Source organism: Gigantopelta aegis, chromosome 3, assembly GCF_016097555.1.
Source record: "Gigantopelta aegis isolate Gae_Host chromosome 3, Gae_host_genome, whole genome shotgun sequence".
Taxonomy (NCBI): domain Eukaryota; kingdom Metazoa; phylum Mollusca; class Gastropoda; order Neomphalida; family Peltospiridae; genus Gigantopelta; species Gigantopelta aegis.
Window position 1 is genome coordinate 41,313,443 of NC_054701.1, and position 26,072 is coordinate 41,339,514.

Sequence of the window (26,072 nt, forward strand, 5' to 3'; positions counted from 1 at the left end):
ATGAGGCCTGAAGATTATATTTCTTAAATTTTATTTTCATATAATATATAATGATTATAACTAAAATTTGATACTCGTACATTGTAGGTTTCTCCATGAATGTACAATATTCAAACAGCAAAATAATTAAAGATAAAAACACAGTAAATAATTTATCTGACATTTCAGTGGCCCTATTCATCAACTGCCAGTACTAGCTCGCACATGCAATTAATAACTTGACATTTGCATTGGAAATGGCAACCTGCCTACCAGCAGCATGATCAAATGATCCTTTTCTACACTGTACAATGTACTGTTCAGACGTAAGGTAGAATTTCAGTTCTGAATTGTTAAGCAGATCAGGGACAGGTCATGGTCTGTGGGCAGCTAGCACATCAACCGGTACCCACATTTATGTCCAGCATGGCAGAATGATGTAGAGCAATATCATTTCAACTTATTTTCGTGCTTATATCCAACTAAGGTTCAAGCACACTGTCCTGGGCATACACCTCAGCTATCTGGGCTGTCTATCCAGGACAGAAGGTTAGTTGTTAGTTTGTTAGTGATTAGTGAGAGAGAAGAGGGTGTAGTGGTCTTAACCTACCCATTGAGTCGTTAAAACTTGCTCTGGGTGGGAGCCGGTACTGAGCTTTAAACCCTGTATCTACCAGCCTTATGTCCAATGGCCAACCACGACACCACCGAGGCTGGTGATGTAGAGCAATTGCCCAAGGTGAGATGCATCATAGAATTTTATACCCTATGGTTATGCATCCACTGTTTTTTCCATTCCAACCAATGGACACTGAATGGTATATCAACGTCCATTGTGCTATTGTCTCTGTATGAATGTGCAGGAAATAAGAGAATATTAAATGAGTTCCTGTGAGAGACATTTATATTACAATAAATGTTTTTCAACTGTACATGTATCACAAATGAAAGTGGTGATGTACCATCAAAAACACACAGATTACTACATGGAATGGTCACTTGATTTAGGTAATTATCAATAAAACTTCGCAAACATTTATCAATGAAATTTACACATACAATACTATAAATATTTTTAAGGCTAAACAAATTATTTTTAAAAATATTTTTTGTTACATTATGCGGCTAATATTAACTATAAGAATTGACAGTGTATTTTTTTTTCAATTATAAAAATATGAATTAAAAGAACTATGTTCACACTGTTTGCATGGCGATCTATGCACAGTTGTACTGTGTAACACAGGTGATCAGCTGATCAGAAGTCATGACCCCCTCATAAGACATATTTGTGGGAGATGGAAAATATCACATGGGTATCTCAGCTACTATGGTGTAATAATAATAATAAAAAAGACTCCCTGCACTGCTGCTACTTATTAATTACATTAGCCATGTAGTTGCAGTGTATCACTCTCATCCATACTCTCTAGACCAGTTAATTGGCAGTTATTACCCTATATATCAGACACCTATCTGTTTTATCCGATTAAAAAAAAAAAAAAAATGTTCACACTGCACAATTTAATTATTTGGTCCCCAACGTAACACTCTTATTATTTAAAAGACTTTATTGCATTAAAAACCACCAACAAAACAACAACAAAACCACAAAATCTGATTTAATACATGTAATTTGCCTGTTTGGCCAAGAAACACTATGATTGGTTCTGATATTATACTGACATGGTATGACTTATCATAATTTGCTTGTGAATGTGACTAAATAATTAAATTTCTGTTACATTCATTACAATGTAACGTCATCCCATTGGTCCAGCCATAGGGATGGGAGTTTGTTAATTTCCTGACGAATGTAAAAATTACTTCATCAGGGAACGTCATACCTGATGACGTCATTTTATATTGGTAATTTGTCTTACTGAGCATCATTGTTTTAACCAAAAAATAATTCAAAATAAAATATGAATTTTTAATGTTATTATTAGCAAGTATGTTTCAAATTTAATTATAAGTATTGTCTCACAGGAATCAACGAGAATCATCATTTCTTTTAAAATGTGCTAAGTGGTTTATTACTTAATGCAAAACTTAATGTAAATAAATATATAAGTTTAAATTTTTTTGTAAAAATTTATTATGTCCATAAAATTGTCAATTTATTAAATACAACAATTTTTTTAATCTTTTAAAAAAATTATCCATGTAAACTTCATGTCTATACCAAAACCAATCATATTACCATGGGCATTTACAATTTCACCCTGGGATAACTACTGTACAGGTAACCTTGTACCACATAAAAAGAACAAGCAATTTTATGTTATTATCTTCATTATCTGCAATTTCAGACAACAAGTTTTGTAAAAACACTCTTTGCGTGTAGTACGTTACATGTTGCCTATTATCAGAACATGGAAACTGCATTTTCTAATAGATATTCCCTGAATATTGAGCATAGGACTAGATGCTTGTTATTTTGAAAACTGATGTTACAACCATCTAAATGGATTCAAGTAATTTCCATTTATGCGAGTATTACAGGAATCAGGACTTGATTTACATTGGAAAATAAGCTTTAATATGTATCATTATGAAAGTGGCTTTCTGGGAAACACTGTTGGGACAATTGTACAGTCATGTAACTATTGTAGCCCAAGGTTTATACTAATGAGGTTTTGTTGTAGTCTTTTGAGTACATACATGTGCATGTAATAGTATTACGGAAAAACACTTTCATTGTAATTAAGATTTATGAGTATGCTAATGAGTCCTTATTGTAGTTTGTTTAAGCACATCTGCATTAGTTGCTTTAAGCACAGTTGCATGAGTTGGTATTACATACGTAGGTGTATGGTCCATTGTTACAACGGTAAAGCTTGACTTAAGGAAGTCGTGAAAATCAGCTGGTTTTCTATTTCTATAGAAATTCAAGGTGATCTTTCAGGAAAATAATAATACCAAAAGTACACGTACATGTATATGCATGCCCTGTGAAGTCTCTTCTGTTACATTTCTAATGATGCATGAAACAAGAACCGGTATTAAATTTAGATAAAATCCAGGTTATACGTACTTTATGCCCAAAAAATCTGGCATCGCTGGTAGGTACATGGTTCGCAGCCCGGTACTGGTTCCCACCCAGAATAAATTTTAACAACTCAATGGGTAGGTGTGAGACCACTACACTCTCTTCTCTCTCACTAACTACTAACCACTAACTCACTGTCCTGGACCGCCAGCCCAGATAGCTCAGGTGTGTGCCCAGGACAGCGTGTTTGAAACCTTAATTGAATATAAGCACGAAAATAAGTTGAAATGAAATGCAAAAACAAAGAAATCAAAAAGAAAAAAAAAGAAAAAGAGAAGAGAAGAACTGAATCATATAAAAACCTAGTCATGTAATTTGTACTTCAAAAAAGAAAAATGTTTTATTTAACGACGCACTTAACACATTTTATTTACGGTTATATGGCATCAGACATATGGTTATGGACCACGCAGATTTTGAGAGGAAACCCGCTGTCGAGACTACATGGGCTACTCTTTCCGAGTAGCAGCAAAGGATCTTTTATTTGCGCTTCCCACAGGCAAGATAGTACAAACCATGGCCTTTGTTGAACCAGTTATGGATCACTGGTCGGTGCAAGTGGTTTACACCTACCCATTGAGCCTTGCGGAGCACTCACTCAGGGTTTGGAGTCGGTATCTGTATTAAAAAAAACCATGCCTCGACTGGGATCCGAACCCAGTACTTACCAGCCTGTAGACTGATGGCCTAACCACGACGCCACCGAGGCCGGTTTTGTACCTCTAAAAGTTCAAACTCCTATCATGACAATATAATCTACAGTATAATATACAAGACCTTTTTAACAGTTTCTGATAATTATGACTGCTTCTCCTCTTTTGATATGCAGTGTCAACTACCGTCGTTGTACTAATCCGATGCTGTACTTCACAAAGATCTGTTTGTGCTCTATATATTACTGTACACACATTGTGCTAAACATTGCTACAAATATGAATTCTATAAATACAACAACAATGGATGCTACCATCTGTGTCACTTAACACAGAGGTGCTATCTACACAGTGGTTGTATTTTGTTTCTAAAAATATATTTATTTTATTCCAAACCACAGTATTTTAATGTGAAAATAATATGAATATCTCATGCATGTATCAGATCACATAATGTTTAGATAACACTGAATTTTATTTTTAAGCATTCTATTTCAAACCACAGTATTTTAATGTAAAACAAAAAAATAGAGTTTGCATATTTCATGTATCAGATCACATAACATTTAGAAAACATGTGTATTTTGTTTTTAAATATACGTAACATTTATTCTATTCCAAACTACAAGATTTTAATGTCAATTCTGATGTCATGCACTTTATTGCCACTGCCCTATATTAACACTTAAATTGACGATGGAGCCAAAGAAAACACCATCTGAAATACGACATTTTAAATATGACACCCAAAGAGCAGTTTATTTTAAATATGACACCCAAAGAGCAGTTTATTTTTATTATGAAAAATCAGGACCCAGCCAACATAGGTGTTATTTGCAAGTTGGTTTTCCAATATAATGAATAGACTGTAGTAGTGACATACATGTATGTGTATATATGTATGTAAAAATATAGTCATTAATTGTTTGTTGATATTGCAACTTTCTAATGTTATTTTGTGCACTCTGTTCCCATGTGGAATGTTTAAATGCAATAAATTTTATCTTATCTTATCTTATCTGAATAAGCACACGCAAAACCAGTCGCAGTATATATCACAACAAAGACGGATCAACAGATGGCAGGAGACTGCATGGCGTGGTAAATCAATACCAAAGTCGTAAACGAAATCCGCAGAAGACAATCAGATTGTGCCGCAGACAGAACGAGGGAGACAAAATGACAGAGCCGTGTTGGCGATGTGTTTAACATGCCAGTCACAGCCAGCAGAATGAGCCACCAGATGAAAGGAAGTCGATTATACGCAGTTAAATACAATCGGACCACTGCCCACATGTTGGATGTGGCAATGTGGCTGCAGAATTAACCATTTAGATGTAAATTAGCCACGGTGCTGCAGAATTATCTATCTGGCTGCAGATTAACCAAGGGGTGGTGCCATAGGTAGAACTGACCAGTAGAGTGACCAGAACAGCAGGATTATGGTGTGGGGGGGGGGGGTGTTCAGTGGAAAAGAATAGTGGAATTATGATGATCGTAGATGTATTTAGTACCAGCACAGTCTTGTTTAAATACACAGTGGTTAGGAGATTAGGTTTTTATATACTCAGGTAGTTGGCAAGTGACTAGGTTTACACCCCAGAAACATCTCCAACACTGAAACTCTTCTGAATACCCAGCCCTCTACATTGCAACCATTTTTTCATTTGGCGACCAAAACATTTCATACTATCTATTTAAAAAATAGATGTAGGTGCCACCTGGCTCCTAGAAGGAATAGTTAACATTAAACTTATCTTCAGACACATCCATTGGAACAATGTAGTGTTTTGGGCTCATACCCAATTTGGAAGGCAAAATATAAGCACTTTTCACTGTAAAATTACAGTTTTCAAGGGCTTTTGTATTTGCAGTATTTAATTGGTAGCACTTGGTCTCATATATTTTCGTCAGTATTCTGCCAGATAGATAATTCTGCAGCATTGCGGCTAACAGCATATCCAACAATTTTTTATATTTGTGATGAAATGATGCTGGCTAGTAAAAATGTCAATGATACCAGCTGCAATTATAATAAAATAAACTTGATATAGGTAAATTTTAATATTTACATGTATTAGCAGAAATATTAAATTCAAGCACTTTTCAATTGATTTTCTCAAATTCAAGCAGTTTTCACGGGTTCTGACAAATTCACTAACTATCCAAACGCAAACACTTTTCAAATCTGTATGAAACCTGCCTGAATGTCCTGCTCAAGCTGTTTCATATTAAAATGTAAATAATCGACCCACCTGCTACAGTTAATTTGTTTACTGGGTTCGAAGTGGTATCCAAAGGTGTTTTCAAAGCCCTCCGAGCTGATGATGAAGCCCTTAGGGAGGTGATCCCAATCATCAAATCGGACTCCACCCCCTAGGGAGTAGGTCCCTGCTGGACAGGACTTGCATTCCTGATCTCCACTCAAGTCCAGATACTCTCCCTCCTTACACTTAAAGGCTGAAATGATAAACATACAGTGTATGAATACATGTAATATACATAAATTATACTTATCCATAATATTCATGTCATTTAAACCCATTTGATATTTACCATTATTAACCCGGTTAATAATGGTTTGTTGCCCATGGGTCATTTATTTATGAGCCAACAAGACCTGTATACCAGAACATTTTAAAACAATAAAGTTAAAATCTGTGATGTCAAACTACCAATGGAGTAGACTTTAATAAGTCATTTACTAAATAACAAATTAAAATGTTATTTTAAAAGAGTTATTGGATAATTAAAATTTGCTAAGTACTCATATTTTTTAATATGTAAAATATCGACCTCGTCTAGTTAATCGGCATTTGTCTGGACAGGGCCTCAACAAATACTGATTAACATAGACTTGGTTGATATTTTACATATTAAAAAAAACAAGCTCATTATGAAAAAAAGTTAAAGTTTATTTTCTTTAACAACACCACTAGACCACATTGATTTATTAATCTTCAGCTATTGGATATTAAACATTGGTAATTCTGACATATAGAGAGGAAACCAGCCACATTTTTCCATTAGTAGCAAGGGATCTTTTATATGCACCATAACACAGACAGAATAGCACATACTACGGTCTTTGGTATACCAGTCGTTGTGCACTGGCTGGAACAAGAAATAGCCCAATGGGCCTACTGATGGGGATCGATGCTAGAGCGAATACACATTAAGGCGAGCTCTTTATTACTGGGCTACATCTCGCCCCTCACTCATTACGTATACCCTACATACATGTATACTGTATTCTAAATTCCAGAAACAAAGAGAATGAGATATACACTGTAGCTCAGTGCTAGTGCTCACTTGAGGTGCGAAAGTAAAAAAGTAAAGTTTGTTTTATTTAACAATGCCACTAGAACACATTGATTTTTTATCTTATCATCGGCTATTGGACGTCAAACATATGGGCATTCTGACACTGTTTTTTTAGAGGAAACCCACTGTCACCACTTCATGGGCTACTCTTTCCGATTAGCAGCAAGGGATCTTTTATTTGCGCTTCCCACAGGCAGGATAGCACAAACTATGGCCTTTGTTGAACCAGTTATGGATCACTGGTTGGTGCAAGTGGTTTACACCTACCCAATGAGCCTTGCAGAGCGAGGTGCAAAAGGTTCATATGATCGATCATTCTCAATAGACTCAGGTTTTTCCCATTTTAAACAGTGCCCCACAAGTGACACTTCAAAAGCCGTGATATGTTCAGACCTGTTTATGGGAAAAGACATACATAACAGATCACTGGCTGTTCTGGGCTGGTTTTTCTTCTCTTTTTTTCGGGGGGGGGGGGGGGAAATTTTGTTCAGGTTTTGTTGGGTTGTTTTTTTGTAGGAATAGTTTGGTGGAGGTGGATTTCCTCTCCATTGTCAAAGTATAAAAAATAAATTTATATTTTAAATATCAATTACTAAGTCATAGTTTAAAATATGCTTATATTCCACTTCCGGTCTTGTTAATGGGGCGGGACATACATGTAGCCCAGTGGTAAAGTGCCCACTCAATGCATGGTCGGTCTTGGATCGATCCTCGTCGGCAGACCCATTAGTCTATTTCTCACTCCAGCTAGTACACAATGACTGGTATATCAAAGGCCGTGGTACATGTATGTGTTATCCTGTCTGTGGGATGGTGCATATAAAAGATCCCTTGCTGCTAATCGAAAAAGAGTAGCCCATCAAGTGGCGACAGCGGGTTTCCTCTCTCAATATCTGTGTGGTCCTTAATCATATGTCCGACGCCATATAACCGTACATAAAATGTGTTAGAGTGCATCGTTAAATAAAACATTTCCTTTTGTTAATAGTATAGGTGTATTCACCGATACACCTACATGTACACATTTCCTCAAAAAGTGGAGATGCATATTGATATACAGGTCTACATGTTTTTAATGTAACTAAACACCTATATTTGAAACAAAATAAAATAAAATAAACAAAGTTCATGAATAATGCAATGAACTTTTATTGTCATACATGTAAGTTACTAACTTAAACTGAAATCCGGAAGGTACATCCCTTGTTTCTCTTATATTTGATAATCTGAGTTGATTTGGAGAAGCGCACAGCTGTTACTAACACTGTCACTTTCCCACCTAGCTGTCATGAATATGGTGTGCTATTACTGATGAAGATAATTCTAGAACTGCAGGGCCTCCACAAATACTGATTAACATAGACACCGTGGATATTTTCCACACTGATGAATGCTCATGATGAATTCTTTATTATGTTAAACAAATATTTAGAACTTTCCTTTCTTCACCTAACACATTCAGCTCTGTCCTAAAAAATTAACCAGGTCAGCTGAGTTGAAATCATCAGGGATGTGATACTTAATTAAAAATAAAATCTAAACTCAGACCTAATTCACTAAACTCTCGCAACTTTGCGATATCAGGGGGCCTAATTCACAAAGGTCTCTTAGGATATGCTAAACAACAAAGCATCCTCTTTGCAAGGCTTTTAGCATTGCACTGTGATATCGCAAAGTTATGAGAGTTTAGTGAATTATGCCCCTGATCATAAAAAAACTAAAACCTCTGAACTATACCTAAATAAATGTAATTTTCCAGCATTTCTGATGAAATCCAATCTACATTGTGGAAATTAAAGCTAAAAAAGCTGAAATTAGTTTTAACCAAAAAACTAAAATATCACATTCCCGATCAATACATACCCTTGTGTCTTGTGGTATCGGATTTCATACGTTTATCAACTCGTGCTGATAAACTATGATATCACAAGACACTCGGGGAGTATTCTCTATGTAACAATGAAAAAAATGAAAAAAGGGTTAATAAGAATTATCAACATTTTTACAAAAGTACAAATTGAATGCCTTTTACATGTACCATAGCTAAACCCTTCATACCCCTTTTAAAGCATACATAAAGATGTTGATTTTGTCAAGGAGATTTTTAGTGACATTTTGGGAACTTTTTAAAAGTAAATGCTGGTATTAAAACCCCAATACCCACTAGCATATCATTTGTGTGCTTGTGATAATGCTGATAATTATTAATGGCCTTTATTACCACCACCTACTGTATGGCAATATTTCATTCTGAATGGTCACCTAATAACTGGAAACTACATGGATGTCTAAATGCACATATCAACAAGTAATTCTGCTGGATGCCAGTACCGAGTTATATGACCATGCAATTGCCTGTAGTCCATTCTAGACAGAAGATTTAGTTCAGTAATTCCATAGGGCAACTGAGTTACCACATAAACCAATACATTTTAAATGTATTTTTGATGATAAAATTAAAATTAAATGAACAACTTAATAAATTAATTTATCCTATAAATTATTCATGATATCCATGTCATAAACCCATGTCATAAATAAAGATTATTATAGAAGCTTGTGTGTCGTACTGATTTTATGAAACTCGTGTCAGGAATTTTGTATTGCCAAAGCAAGAGCGAGGGTAATACATGAATCCTGACACGAGTTTTGTAAAATCAATACAACACACACGCGAGTGTAATAATTTCTTTATTATCCATATTATTATCGTTGTTTTCTTTATGAATAACAAGACCCAACTCAAAATGACGTCATATTTCAAATGCAGTCTGAGCTAGGACTTGAGAAGCAACGCCATGTTATGACGTTGCTTCCCAAAATTACGTTATTACACTTGTTATTACATGTGTGCTTCGTATGATTATTATTAACTCGGTTATGTTAAATCATATGGATAATAATTTAGTGTATTAACCCAGTTAATAACAGTTGCTGTCAATGGATCATTTGTTTACAAGCCAACAAGACCTGTATACCTGAGCGTAATGTTTTCATAAGCTGTAGTAAAAATGTGCGATGTCAAACTATAATTTGTGCAAACTGTGATGACGTCATATTACCAATGGAGGCGATTTTAGTACTGTGAATTACTAAATATCGAATGAAAATTGTTATTTTAGAAGTCTTATAGGATAAATAGAATTCGCTACTCGTGTTTTTTAATATGTAAATATCAACCTCGTCTAGTTAATTGATATTTGTTTCGGCAGACCCTCGACAAATACCGATTAATGTAGACTTGATTGATATTTTGCATTTAAAAAATCAATTGTGATGAATCCTTAATTTATTAATATAGTATGTCTTATCAGAAATGTTATTCCTAATCAAATAATTACTGTAAATCATAAAATGAGTGATCTTACAATTTAGCGAGATTTAAATAAGTAAGATATTAATTAGCAATATAAAACTTTAGCAAGGTTGCCATATCAGACACATACCAAAAAAACGAAAGAAAAAAAAAGAAGAGAAAAAAACTAAGGTGTAGGTTCAACTGACAGACAGACAACTTAAAGTTAACCACCAACAAAATAATCACAAATATTTTTCGGAACAGTCTTTCGTAGTACCGGTAAAATCTGTTGCCAAATTCAAATAATATTTAGTTAATCATAGCTATATATAGATCAATAAAAAGCACACAATTTTTAAATTAGCTTTTCAGTAAATTGGTAATTACCCGGTACATATCTTTGCCAAATTCAACTTCATATAGCATTGGCGAATGTCAGCTCATCACACCATGCATGCATGCACGTACGCACACACATGAACCACATACATACAAGTTAGATACCGCTGGGGTTCTAGATTTTTAAAAATTATTATTCACTTGCCATGGGGCCAGTGGATTTAAAAATTCACTTGCCCAATTTTAACTGTTGATAAAGCAAAAAACCAGTAAATTAAAATAATTAACTTTTCAATGTACAGTCGAGCACTGTTGTGTTGATATCGTGGGGACCGCACATAAATATCGAGTTAACCAAATATCGACTCAGTCAAGTATGTAAATAAAAAATTACAAACAAAAGATGTCAAATTTAAAAATGAAATATAATTTATTTGTTTAAATCAAATCAGGAATTTCATTTAATTTCACAATAACATAATGTAACACAAAGAAAAATGTTCTGAAATTAATAATAACAAAGTAATCAATCAATAAACCAATCAATAATACCAATGTGCGCAAGCTTACTGAATCTGTTAAAAGTTTTTATAAATTGTGGAATTAAAATTACTGTGAATATGGAGACAATTAAACAAAAAATTACTAAATAAATTTTAACATATTATAATAAAGGACATGGGAGCACTGGTGACAGGCTGTCATTGGCATGTGCATATTCCATTAAAGTCACACAGTTGGTTACTAGGTGTGACAAGGGAACATCGTGGTCGGGGTCACTTTCATACTCTGGATCGGCCGACTCAGTTATATTAATGAAGCCTGCATGGCGGAAACAGTGGTTAATTGTCCCTACTGATACGTTACCCCACGCAAGTTTTAAAAATCAGAGGGCAATAATATGTTTTCGATAGTGCACTTTTAGATTTTGAATAATACCCTGATCCATTGGTTGAGTATGATTCGTGGTGTTTGGGGGGAGAAATATCAGTTTTCCCCCCAGATAAGCCAGGTCCTTCACTAGACTGCTCAGACATGGTGCTCTGGTGAAGTGACCAATGGTCCACTTTGCTTAACTAGGATAGGTGTCATTAAAGAAACACCGACATCGCTTCTTTGTTAATTAACAAACAAATAACCGACCACCACAAATTAATCCTACTTTAATCCGAGTCCATTTTACCAGTCCTCAATTTATGAAAGCCATAAGTCATGTGACCCAAAAAATATATCGACACAAACGTAATATCAACTCAGTCGTATCGACTCAACAGAGTAAAAAACATGATATTTAATACACGTTTTGGCCGGGACCGGCCAGTCATATCGATACAAACAATATATCGACTCAAGCAAGATCGACACAACGGTGCTCGACTGTACATTTTGCATACCGAGATCATGTTTAATCAATTTGTCAATTTACAGATATGCTCATTAGGCATATTTTATGGTTTGTTTAGAAAAAACATGCACACAATTTTCATCAATTTAGAATAAAATTACCTATTAAATTTTTTAAAAGAACTGTTTCCACTAAAACCACCTTAGGGTAACAAATCTTTGGGTTCCAGTGTAAAGAAGAAAATGGCGGCAAAACAAATAACTTTTGTGTTTTCCATGTTTATATTTTATAACATCTGTAGGTATATTCATTTTCCCCATTCCTAGTTACATGTATACAAGACAGGCTCATTCCATGAGGTCAGCCCATGTGGAATAAATCTGTCTTGTATAGGCCATGGCGTCATTGCGTTTAACATGGAGAGTTTTACATCGTTGGTAATATATGATGTCATATTGATGCAAGATGGTTAGTTTTAGATTGATATTTTGTTATTAAAACCTTCATCATAAAAGCTATCTTGTTAATTTGTAGTGTTACATTATATTTAACACATGAAACAGACGCAGAAAATATGATAGTGTAGTTTATTTATGATAAAATGGTCAAAATGGCCATCTTTGTTTCTTCGTGTAAAATGGGAGAAAAAGACTCCATCATATGCGGTCATGTGGGATAGAAAAAGTACACCATCAGTGGTGGAAATTTCAATCCTGGAACTTGGCAAGCCTTGTACTGATAAACTGTATACTTCGAAGGCATGTACATACAGCTCTTTACATTTATTTCTGTTAACATTTATTGATTTAATGATCGGTCGTATATATAGCTGCCCTGTTGAAGGCTGGTAAACAGTTGATGTTTTATCACTGGCCTTCAAATAACTGACAATTAGCCATAGATCTTGACAGACAATGCAAATTTATGGTCAATGATATTTCTACTGATTCATATTGATGCCCATAAGACACTGGATAATTTTACCTACGGGCTAGCTATCCACTGCTGGTGCCTTTACTAGTATTGGGAATTGGTTGGAAGTTCATCATCGATTATCCGTTATAATCTGTTAGCTCCAACCAATCAACTTTTGATACCACAATCGGTTAAAATTATATGAACATAATAAAGAATTTGAGTTCACTGCAATACACCCGACAAATTGCCAATTAATAAATATATTTAATAACTTTTTGTTTGTATACATAGACGACAACCCACTCCCCACATCCCAAACATCAACCCCAACATTTTTACATCAATTCCATCATCTAGACTCGAGGAACAATTAAAAAATGTCCACACAATCGATTACGGATCTTTATAATCGATCATTACATCGGTGGAGCCGAACTGATATATGTTTTATTATTGGAACATCACTAGCATTTACAGTATTGGTATGAGCTGTCCTATTTATGGGAGAGTATGTATACACATAAAATCACTTTTCTTATCAGCTGAACTGTCGACGACGTCAGGTGTCACACTTACATACATGTACATGTTTATGTACAGTACCAAACTGGAACACTGAACAGATGTCAACAGATAATGTGGCACAGTGCTGAGATGAAGTAAAACATTCAGGACCCCTTTCCACTTTAACACAACCAACCGTAACAATTGCAATTAATAAAATATCTAAATGATCCTTTTGATGGTTTTTCAGTTAGTGTATGTAGCCTTTGTGGCAATCAGTAGCAGACATACATTGTATCTGGACACATGTATATTACTTTTGTTAGACAACAAATAGCTCTAGTTTAAAAACAAACATTCCTTTCCTTCACTCCCACCCCAATCCTACCAAATTGGTTTTAATACAACTGTGCTTATATAGTCAATGATGTAAATGAAACCCTGTAGTTGATAAATGCCCCCTTCTAGTTATATTCAATCAAATACAACATAAGATTACACAAGTATAAAGTACATGCAACAGGTACTTAAAGGAATGAGTAAGCAAGGCTTTTGGACTAATATGCAGTCAACGATAATTAATGCTTAAAATCAACAAGTATTTAATTGATAAAACGGTAAACATGTGACGGCTATTACACATAACGGGCACAGCCATTTTGCTCCATCCCACTGAATGTGCCATCTATTGAGCAGTTTGTTATGTAACACTTAATGTGTCACATCAATGTACAAAAATATGTTTTGACAAATTTTTAAACCAGTATAATGTAATGTTTATAGCATTAATACCAATAGTGATACAGAAACTATTATCGTTTAGTTATTATTACCGCAAGTGTTAATATAACAATTACCGGAAATGTTTCCTAGGGTTACGTCATATAGTCAAGCAGACAAGTCTTATGTCCTCAGTGAATAAAAGCCACTATCATTTTTGAAATGAGTTTGTTGAACCAGAACATTACACAGACCTTGTCTTTTAAGGTGCGTGAGTGTGATCGAGCTTGTACAGCACACATAATTTCAATCTGGTAAATGTGAAAAATAATGCACGTTACACTTAACATACAGCGCAAGTAAAATAATTGTGTATACCTACTGATTGCAACTATTTACCCATTTAATAATACCAGAAAAAAAAGTGACGTGAATGGTAGTGTCCATGCAAGCTTTTAATATATGACTGGTACTTATCTTTGCTATATACAAATCGGAAAACACTGGTTTAATAGACATCTTTGAAGACGTACCAATCCGGTCAAAACTCCTTTGCCTATTCAATTTATTATTAATTCGAAACAGTCCACTTTTGTAAGGTAATAAATCACTTCTGATAAGGCTAACTCATTTATACTGTTCATATAGTTATGAAAAAAAGGAACTGACTTAAATAGTGGCTTCTGTAGCCTACACAAATGAACTCATTACAGAAATCAGCTCACTAAAATTGTCTCAATTAGTTCATAACTGTTAGCCTACAAAGCTTACGTAAGTGCAGTTCCAAAAATGGCAAGCATGTAATTTTGTAGTTTTTTTTTTTTTTAAAGAAATTAAATATGGACGAAGATAATTCAAAAGTAGACAGAATAATAAAAAGAAGGAAAATAAATGATAATAGGTATGTAGGAATAGGCCTAGGTCTCGTTTACAAAAAAAAAAGGTATTGTTTTTATGTCTGTTGTTTTTCTTTTTTTATCTTTAAAAAAAATCCAATAAAACTTCATTTAAATATTTGTATTTCAACCAGAGGTTAATGAATGTACATCTGTTATGTACACAATATAGTAACAGTAATCAATGATCATAGCCGACTATTTAAATTTTGTTTGTTTCAATATGTTTGTTAAAAAGTCACTGACCATGTGACTGGAACATTATTTAATATGCAGTACTCTGTGGCATACTGACCAATCAGAGCTATCGGGGTCAGATTATTTTTACTCTTGGAACTCTGGCTGCACGCACACGCCGATGCTGGTCTACTTGACAACTTGTTACACATTTCTGATGGTGTCTATAATTATTATTGTTTCTAGGTTATCTTTATGATGGCATCCCATGTTCAGAATAAATCCTTTGTACAGACAGATTTTGTCAGAGTTTGTGTATTTTTTATCAATAACATTGGGACCATTTTAGATCAATAATGTAACAGTGATGACATACTAGTATATGTCGTAGCCAATCGAAACTGGTAGTGGTAGGTCAAATGACGTTACAAAATGAGGGAGGGAGACTGGCTGCTAATTGTTGAATTAAAAATGCCACGTGAATGTCAATGCCCAAACCAACACTATCAATAGAACTAATTGTAGGCCTACGTTTAAAAAGTTATTTAATTTTTTTTTTGAATAATGAGGGATCTAATTTAGTCGGTAGTGCACACCTGAGATGCTTGGGTTGTATAGTTCTAACTGAACCACCTCCTCAGAGCCAGTGAGGTTTTTTTCCATCCCAGCTGTCCTAATCATGTTCGATGTCTTGAATTTCATTATTATGTACAAGTCGATTCCTACACATTTTTAGCTGCACGTTCATCAAACCATCTGACACTCAAAAGGTATCTATAATTGTGTGTATCAAATTATATGTCTGCATCAGTGTATGTGATAATTATATTTCTATGGCACTGCTTGTGACATTTTTTAATAACTCCATTCCTGAAAGGGAAAAGAAGTCAAGTCTACACTAATGAACCAAACAACATAAAATTAGTTGGTTTATTTTTGCAACATATGTCTCTACATTTACATGTACCAATTACTTCATCAATTAATAATGCTTGGTTTTCACTCGCCTTAGCATTTTGATGAGTGTAATTTATCACTTGCCTAAGTATTTTGAGGTGTGAGATTTTTCACTCTCATTAATTTTTCAAAAGCCAATGACTGATTACATATAATATGTTTTATTATCTTGTTTTCTAAGTATAAATTAAAGGTTTCTGCAATTAGGAGTCCAAGCTCTTAAACATATATCTTGGATATTTACAAAATTCAAGCACATCCCAAGACTGTGCCACCTCTTTCACAGGAATTTAGCATACATGTGGGCTAAACTACGGTTCACACACAAAAATAATTCTTAGCAACATGTAACACTGTGGATGAGTACAATTTAAACGACATTAGTACACCAAACCAGTAGATAAATTTTAATCCGATTAAATGATGCAGAACTCATAGTAAGTTCACTGACAAGATACATACATGTATTGAGTATTGCATGGCATGTTTCTGTCATCAGACTAATAACATTTCTAGATTTCTTCTATATTTATTAAATAATATAAGTTGTAAGGTCGACGACAGTCACTTTTCGCACCCTTGTTTTGGCTTCGTACACAATAAATATAGCATGTCTTACCGTATTTTCACTTGAAATCCACAATTCGTAAAAGGTAAAAAAAAAAAATCACAAGATTTTCTTCAAACACATTCAGGTGCATTAGTAATGTTCAAAAAAAGATAAATTCAATAGCAATTTTGCATTGGAATTGTTCCAGCATTCTTAAAACAGAAACGTCATGTACCCAGAGTATGGTTATTGTAAGGCGATGCAAATGACATCATTGGAATACTGACGTCATTCAAATTCAAAATTAACTATATTATTACAATGCTTCGTCACATTAAAATAAAAACTGGTCAAATTTCTATTTATCTACATAAATCCATGTTAAATATTCAAACATGCTCCCCCGAACGTCCAGTTTCTCCGTTTCCGATTCTTAATGGTGAGAGCAAAAATATTGAACATAAAAGTAATTTCTTTTAGGTACATGTGCATTATCTAGTCAGTTTTGCCAATTTCTCTATATAGAGAGATTTAATACATTTTTAATCTTTACTCATTTTAATATGCCATCTTGAATGTCACGTCCTGGCTCAATGTCACGTCCTGGCTCAAAGTTGGAGGTGGTTATTTTAATCATTTAATACAACAAGTCATGATTATACCTTTTATTTATACTTGGAACATTGAGAAGAAGGAGAATTAAAAAGGATTTTTATTTCTGAAAAATAGTTTTTAAATAAAACTAACTTTTATATGTCAAATAAGCCAGGACGTGACATTATATATTTTGAAAAATAATTTAATATACCGGTACTAATTATTATATGAAAGAAGGCAAAGTAGTATTTTCATATGCAGTATATTTTAGGTATGATGTCCTGATACCTAATTTTTAAATTTGACATAATTTACAGTAATGAAATACAGTATTACCAAAAAACAAATGTCACGTCCTGTCTTACAAAAAAGATTTTTTCAAATAAAACTGTCATTAAAACCCATAAAACAAAAGTAATGGATTTTTATACCCTCTGTATGCTCGGGGTATAAGAGCATACAGAGGGTATAAAAATCCATAAACCCCTTGTGATATTTCTACAAAGAATTTATTTTGCCGACATGTTTAATTATAAGATTTCTTCAAACACATTCAGGTGCATTAATAATGTTCAAACAACAAAAATTTCAATAGCAACATCATATACCCAGTTTAGTGTTAATTTAAGGAGATGTAAAGTCACGTCATTGGAATAATGATGTCATTCAAATTCAAAATTAACTATTATTACAATGCTTCACCCATTAAAATGCTCGCTTTTCTTCAATTTCATTTTTCGATTGGTTGGCAAATCGTTTGACAAACATGTTTTATTTACGTTGGTAACAGACAAATGTTTGCATGGTGCATTAATACAATAACAAGTCTGATGTTACAGGTGGGGTTAAGAGATTTGACACCGCCCACGTGGGATATAAGGGTTTTGTCCAAGGCTAAATAACCAATGAAATTTGAGTATTTTACATGAAGGTATCATGAAGGAAATTTGAGTATTTTAAATGAACCTGAATGGTATTCTGAAGAAATTAAACAAGCACCATGTGTCAACAGACATCCAGTACCAATAAAGTTGATATATAACAATAAAACTACCACAGACACATTGGAAATATTAGAAGATCTAAATCAACATTTTGTAAATATATCAAAATCATTCCCCAAAACAAATTCAAAAACACTAGTATTTGATACTCTTGAGAAACTAGTCCGGCAGAGATTACCTACTCACAGTTCCTTCAGCCTGCGATATATTACAGATATTCAGGTCATTGATATTATCAATAAAATGGACTCCAATAAATCAACAGGTGTTGATGGTCTTGGTCCTAAATTACTAAAACTATGTAAGGAATATATAGCCCCCTCGGTAGCATACATTATTAATATGAGTATTGATACATGTACCTTTCCACAGAAGCTGAAGACAGCAAGAGTAATGCCATGTCACAAAGGTGGATGTAAAGAAGACCCTAATAATTACAGACCTATATCTATTTTACCCACAATTTCTAAAATATTTGAAAAACATGTCTCAAAACAATTAAAGTATTATCTTTACAAATATGAACTACTACACAATGCTCAGTCAGGATTTAGAGACAAACACTCATGTCAGACAGCACTAACATCTCTAATAGACCAGTGGTTGGAACAACTAGATAAAGGAAACATGATTGGTTCTGTATTTTTAGATTTGAGCAAAGCATTTGACTTGGTGGATCACCAAATCTTGCTACAAAAACTTCAGGTATATCGACTGTCACCGAGTACAGTTGAATGGTTTAAGTCATACTTAAACAATAGAAAACAGCGTATACAAATTAACAATATTAGCTCCAAAGAATTGGGTATAGTATCTGGTGTGCCTCAAGGCTCTATTCTTGGGCCTATTTTATTTCTTATGTTTATAAATGATCTTTCATTATCTACCCAAAATGTCAGTGTAGATATGTATGCAGATGACACGACATTACACACATCTGGCAGACATTTGTCTGTAATAGAGACTACGTTACAAACAAACTTAGATGCTGTAAACTCTTGGTGCATCAATAATAATATATCTATAAACCCATCTAAAACTACATGTATGTTAATTGGTACACAGCAAAAATTGGGCCAAACTGGTCAGTTGCAACTAAATATCAATAATAACCCTATATCACCTGCTCATTGTCAAAAACATTCAGGTCTCTGTGTTGATCAAAATCTTAGTTGGAACACACAAGTTGATCACATTTGTTCACAAGTTTCATCTAAACTGGCTCTTTTGCGACGAATTAGCAAATTTTTCACCCCAGAATCAAAATCTCTATTCTATAATGCATATATATATTCTTCCCATATTTGATTATGGGTCAGTAACATGGGGTCGTTGCAATAAAACATACGTTGACAGATTAATAAAGCTACAAAAAAGAGCGGCTAGGCTAATCCTTGATAAACCACTGCTAACTCCTTCAGCAGATCTCTTTAAGGAATTACAGTGGTTGCCTTTTGATTATAGGTGCACATACCATACAGGTACATTAGTATATAAGGAGTTGAACAATCTGACACCTGCATATATAAGTGATTATTTTATACCATCATCAGGCTCAAATAAATATAACCTGAGATCAGCAACACATAATAATCTTGTATTGCCAAGACCCAACACTGAATTGTATAAACTCTCCTTCAGATATTCCAGTGTTGAAACATGGAATACAATCCCAGATTCTATTAAAAAAGGTGTATCCTTACTTTCATTTAAAAGACAATATAAAAAATTCATAACAACACTGGCTCTTGGTAATGTTCAGTAAAATCTTTACTCAAGGAGTCTGTACGTTTAAATTATATTTGTTTATGATTATATCAAGTTGTGATAACATTTGTTTGTATACATGTAAACAAAATTGTATTAATTATGTATGCATCATGCATATTTACCTTATAGTTGATGCATTTAATGAAGAATAATTATGTTGTGTTTTGTTATTACATTGTTTATTTCATATGTTGAGTAATAATGTTTAATACTTAATAGACAGAAGGCCACAAAGGAGATTAGTGTACTACTATTTGTGTAACCTTCTTTAAATAAAGATTAATGTTATTATTATTATTATTATTATTATTATTATTATATGTTTTATCCTGCATGTAATTATAATTTACAGCAAGTAGGGTAACCGTAACGCAATCTAAAATAGTGAGTAATATTTTTAAATGTCATGTTGCAATTTGGAACAAGCTAATGATACACATGTATGCTTTTATCAACAGAGCAATGAAATGACATCAGCTATGGTACTACTACTAGGTTCATTTACATCCTGTACATTATAGGGATGATTGTCTTCACTTACATGTAGTCTTAATGCCCAGTTATTTTTTTGTTTTAACCACTTGTATTGTCATCGAGGTCAGGGTTTCTGCCAGAGGGTAAAACGGGTATGGCGCCATACCCAAATTTTTGACAGATGTTTTTTTTAAAGCTAACCTTTTGACAAAATTAATTATTCTTACATTACTGTATGCTTTTCTTAACCCTAACCCTAAACGTAACCCATTTTTTTCTGGCAGAGGCCCCCCATACCCCCTGTTGACTGTGGTTGTATTCAATTCCATAGCACCATACCCAAAATAAAATTTCTGGCAGAAATACTGGAGGTATATACCAAAGATCATCGTACATACTACCTTGTCTGGAAAAATGCACAAAAAGGATCCCTAGGGCCCCCTTTGTTTTTAAAACCACCACTAGAGCACAGTCATTTATTAATCATCGGCTATTGGATAACAAACATTTAGCAAATTTTACATATTATATAATCTTAAAGACAACACTCACTACGTTTCATTAGTAGCAACAAGAGATCTCACATACTGTTATTACAGGATATCAAATACCACAATCTTTAATATTATCAGTTGGGGTGCACTGGCTGGAATAATATAAAAAAATAGTCCAATGGGTCCACTGATGGGGATCGATCCTAGACTGACTGCACATCAGATCAGATAGCACTTTACCATTGGGCTCCCCGGTATATATATATTAAACACCAAAATAGCCAGTTTAAAATGTGCTACTTTAGGTGTTGTTAAATAAAACATTCCTTTCTTTTCATTTCATTCTGTCTTGGAACTGGTTCTGGGATACAAACTCTACACCTACATGTGTACCAGTGGACAGCTTTCACCCGTGAGACACTGAACCATACATGTAGTTTAACACACATTTCACAGTACCACTATCGGTGTATGTGTAGATATTCCAGGGCTCAAACTTAACGAAGGCACTGACGACAATTGCTGCCATTGCGATATAAATTACCGTAGGTCTGGAGTATCAATGATGACACAAAAGTGTTGTCATTATAGCTCCTAAAAAATTGCAAAATAGATACACCTGGTGTACCTTATCTGCCAGTGTATAACATTTATACATTTGAAATATGTCTACATACAGCAAAATAACCTTTCAGTCATGTTTATTTGCTGCAAAAATCACTTTTTAAAACAATTGTCATAGGCAGGGTCAAAATTGCCATCAGTGGGTTATTTCACCCATGGATGGCAATTTAAAAAAAGAACTGCTGTGGGAGACACGTTCTTAAGTTTGTGCCCTGTATTGATGATAAATTGTAATACTTACTGCACTGCTTGCCTCTGACGGGTGGGTTGGGGGCGCCACCAATACATTTGTTTGGAGAGGGGACGGATACCCTCCAGCGACCACCATGTGCGTCACACTCAGTGTATTCATAATGGAAATCATTCTGCGTGGAAAAAAAAATAAAGAAAAAAGTTGAAGTGCCACATTTAATTCATACATGTACCTATAATATATAAATATATAGCCTTCAGCCAAGGACTGATGGAGAATGGAAACTTACATGTAGGACACGTTTTTTAAAGGATAAACTGGTGACTGTAAATATTGACATTATATTTTTAATCATAAGTTACAATTTAGTAATATTAATTTTTAGTAATTTGTAATTGAACTTAAATTTTAAAAAGGTTTTTAATCCTGCATTTTATTGAAAACAAGAGGCAAATTAAAAAATATGCAGGGCCGAATTTACGAAGCCTGTTTTTCTTAATCACAGGTGTTTAAGTATTGTAAATGTATGTAGTTACAGACGCGGGTGTTTAAGCATTGTAAATGTATGTAGTTACAAACGCAGGTGTTTAAGCATTGTAAATGTATGTAGTTACAAACGCAGGTGTTTAAGCATTGTAAATGTATGTAGTTACACACGCAGGTGTTTAAGCATTGTAAATGTATGTAGTTACAAATGCAGGTGTTTAAGCATTGTAAATGTATGTAGTTACAAACGCAGGTGTTTAAGCATTGTAAATGTATGTAGTTACACACGCAGGTGTTTAAGCATTGTAAATGTATGTAGTTACAAACGCACGTGTTTAAGCATTGTAAATGTATGTAGTTACAAACGCAGATGTTTAAGTATTATAAATGTATGTAGTTACACACATGTAAGCGTAAAACAGGCTTTGTAAATTTGGCCCATTATGTACAAACATGTCCGGGAACATTTTGTTCAGTATCGCACCGCAATTCGCTACTCAAGTTTCAGAGATCGCTACACAATTTTAAAACATTAAAGAGTAATTGCTAATCAATTTTCAATTTACTACAAAAACCACTAATCAAGATTTTGAAGACAAAATGTTGCCTGCATCAGTGTATAATATAATATAATATAATATAATATATATATAAGTACTGTATAGGTATACACAGACAGGGCAGGATTTGGCTCAGTTGGTTGAGCACTCGCCTGGGGATTGAACCACCTCGGTAGTCATTCAACTGATTGAGTTTTTCTCATTCCAACAAGTATACCACAACTGGTCAAAGGCTGTGGTAAGTGCTTCCCAGTCTGTGGGAAAGTGCATATAAAAGATCCCTTGCTGCTAATGAAAACATGCAACAGGTTTCCTCTGATGACTAGTCATAATTACCAAATGTTTGACATCCAATATCAATGTGCTCTAGTTGTGTCATTAAACAAAACAAACTTAACTTTTTGATGTACATAGGGCTCAAACTTAACAGCACTGACTGCAATTGCTGTTGTTAAGATATAAATTGCTGTAGACCCTGCCGGGAGTAAAGTTTCTCAATGACAGCAAAATGTATACACCTCAATGACCTAGTGTACATTATTTGCCAATATTTAACATGTGTACACATGAAATATGTCTACATACAACAAAATACCTTTATTTGCTGCAAAATTGCATTAAGTAGGCTCAAAACCAATTGCATTAAGTAGGCTCAAAACTGCCGTTAGTAGGCTGTTTAACCCACAACAATTTTATTTAAACTACCGTGGGCAACAAATTCTTAAGTTCCAAATTCCGATCTGGTTCAGTATCTGCATTAAATCAGAGATCACTTGTGCAACAATATATGACTTTTTATTAGCATTAGTTATCTACATGTATGAGAAATGTTAGCTGAGGTTAGGGCATTACTAAAGTGAGTGTTAACAAATGGTGTTGTTTTTTTAACAAAAAAGAACTTGATTAACACCAACAACTTCCCACTGATTGGCTTATTGGTGAGCCAGCAGCTTGAATGATGAGCTGGCTTGGGGCAGGTTTTCTTTGTAAGCTCAAAATCAAACTAAATACAGACTTCTTTTAACATGGGGGTAGGATGTAGCTCAGAGGTAAAGCGATTGCTTGATGTGCGGTCGGTCTGGGATCGAACCCCGTCATTGGGCCCATTGGGCTATTTCTCGCTCCAGCCAGTGCACCACGACTGGTACATCAAAGGCTGTGGTATGTGCTATCCCGTTATAATGCATATAAAAGATCCCTTGCTGCTAATCGAAAAGAGTAGTACATGAAGTGGCGACAGCGGGTTTCCTCAATCAATATTTGTGTGGTCCTTAATCATATGTCCAATGCCATATAACCGTAAATAAAATGTGTTGAGCGTGTCGTTAAATAAATCATTTCCTTCCTTCCTTCTTTTAACATGAGCTGAAAGTATTGTTTATTAATATATGACACCAGTTGTAAAGAGTGTTTTTCCAACCACATGTAAAACAAATGGCCATTAGTTGTCAAATGTTCAGTATATAGCTCATGATTAGAAAGCTACCACTGAAAAAAGTTAGTCACATAGGCTACTCTTTTTGCTTAGCAGAATGAGATCTTGGCTTTAGACCCATGTGCATTTCAAGTTTTAAATCACTTTAGCCAAAACTATATAAATTTCTTGTCTGTGCTCAGAGTGAAAGTCGATTTTGACTTTCGCACGTCAATGTGGGTTTTTTGTTTTTAATTTACTGCAGTATGGCATCGATTTTTGCTGGGATTTTCTTGCTATGACGTAAAACCACATTTGAAGCCAAAAGGTCATCATGTATGAACTAGGATGTACATTCTATAAAGGTAAAAATATGGCTTGTGCTCAAACCAGGCCATAGGATTTCAAATTTCATGGGAAACACTTTTTCGGTTCCGTGCCTTGTGATTGTGGGGAACCCATCAGAAACTGTTTTTCAAAAATAATTATATATATATATATTTTTTCATTGAATAGTTGTACTCGATATAATAAGGCCAAATAAAATAAATTTCTGGTCTCTGGTCAGTGCGCGCATCGATTTTGACTCTTGCATGTCAAAATTGTTTTTCCCCTGTGGTATGATGTCAATTTTTGCCAGGCTTTTGGTTGCTATGACGTAAAACCGCATTTGAAGGCAAAATCCTATTGCACATGTATGTATTGGGACGTACATTATGATTTCAATTTAAATATGCCCCGAAAAGAGTTTGACCCATAGTGGGCCATACCCCTCTATATCAAAGGCTCTAAAGACTAACCCGAATCCTACTGGCAAGGAAACTGGGGGGGGGGGGGGGGGGGGGGGGGCATGTGCCTCCCACTTTTCAGATATTTTGCTTTATAATAGTGTAAAAGTGTGTAAATATAAAAGAGTGCCCACCCACCCCCCACCCCCCTTTGGCACCTTCCTACGCCACTGTCTAACCCTATACCTAAAACTACCCTAACCATTGATAGGGGGGTAGGCTATCATGGCCAAACTCATGCCACACCACAATGCCATTCTTACATTTCAACAATAACCAATAGAACAAAGAGCTGTAGTTTAAAATGTGATGAGACGTCGTTACGCAAGCATTCCTTTCTTCGGTTTATTGTTTATATTTTACTCACCGGTTGACAAGTTGGTAGATTGTCCCCAAATGCACTTGTGAAATATAACACCAAGTTGACCAACGGCAACAAAAACGCATATGACATCATGAAATGTAATTATCTGCCACAAAATTTAGTCTACTGAAACATCGAAAACACTAGTTAGTGCATAAAGAAAACATCCATGTAATGTTTACATCGCTTCACCACTTCGCTCAATGTTGCGAGCACGGGTTGCAGCCAAAGTGACAAGTGTCCCAAATTTAACTAAATTTAGAACAAGAAACCCATTTATTCCTGCGCATGCTCATTTAGCGTTTTTATACGAAAAGTATATTCTAGATGACGATTGTATACTAATTTTAACGGACGTCTATTGATTGATACACGAAAGTGGGATGTATTAAAGACAATGAAAAGGCAGATGTTGCTGCCAAGTCTACTTTGAATTTTCCGTGTCATTGTTGGTGTCCCCAGTCATTTTAAATTTCATAGTAACCAATATATCTATTCGACTTGGCAAGATGAGCCGGTAGCGAACAAGCTTCATTCTGTGAAGCTAGTCCTGGGAAAGTGGCAGTCCTCCTAAGGCGGTTTAGGAAGGATG

At 34.5% G+C, this 26,072-nt stretch overlaps 1 protein-coding gene across 3 annotated transcripts in view; it reads right to left on the reverse strand.

Moving 5' to 3' along the window:
- The window catches only part of LOC121368055 (endosome/lysosome-associated apoptosis and autophagy regulator family member 2-like), an 81,134-nt gene extending 55,379 nt beyond the window's left edge, over positions 1-25,755 (reverse strand). For all 3 annotated transcript variants that reach the window (XM_041492572.1, XM_041492573.1, XM_041492571.1), the window contains exons 1-3: positions 25,484-25,755; positions 21,917-22,040; positions 5,940-6,144 (exon numbers count right to left, since the gene is read on the reverse strand). In XM_041492572.1, the coding sequence (XP_041348506.1) occupies positions 5,940-6,144; positions 21,917-22,040; positions 25,484-25,573 (419 nt within the window). In that variant the 5' untranslated portion in view covers positions 25,574-25,755. The remainder of the gene's footprint in view (positions 1-5,939; positions 6,145-21,916; positions 22,041-25,483) is intronic.
- Positions 25,756-26,072: the final 317 nt, after the last annotated feature.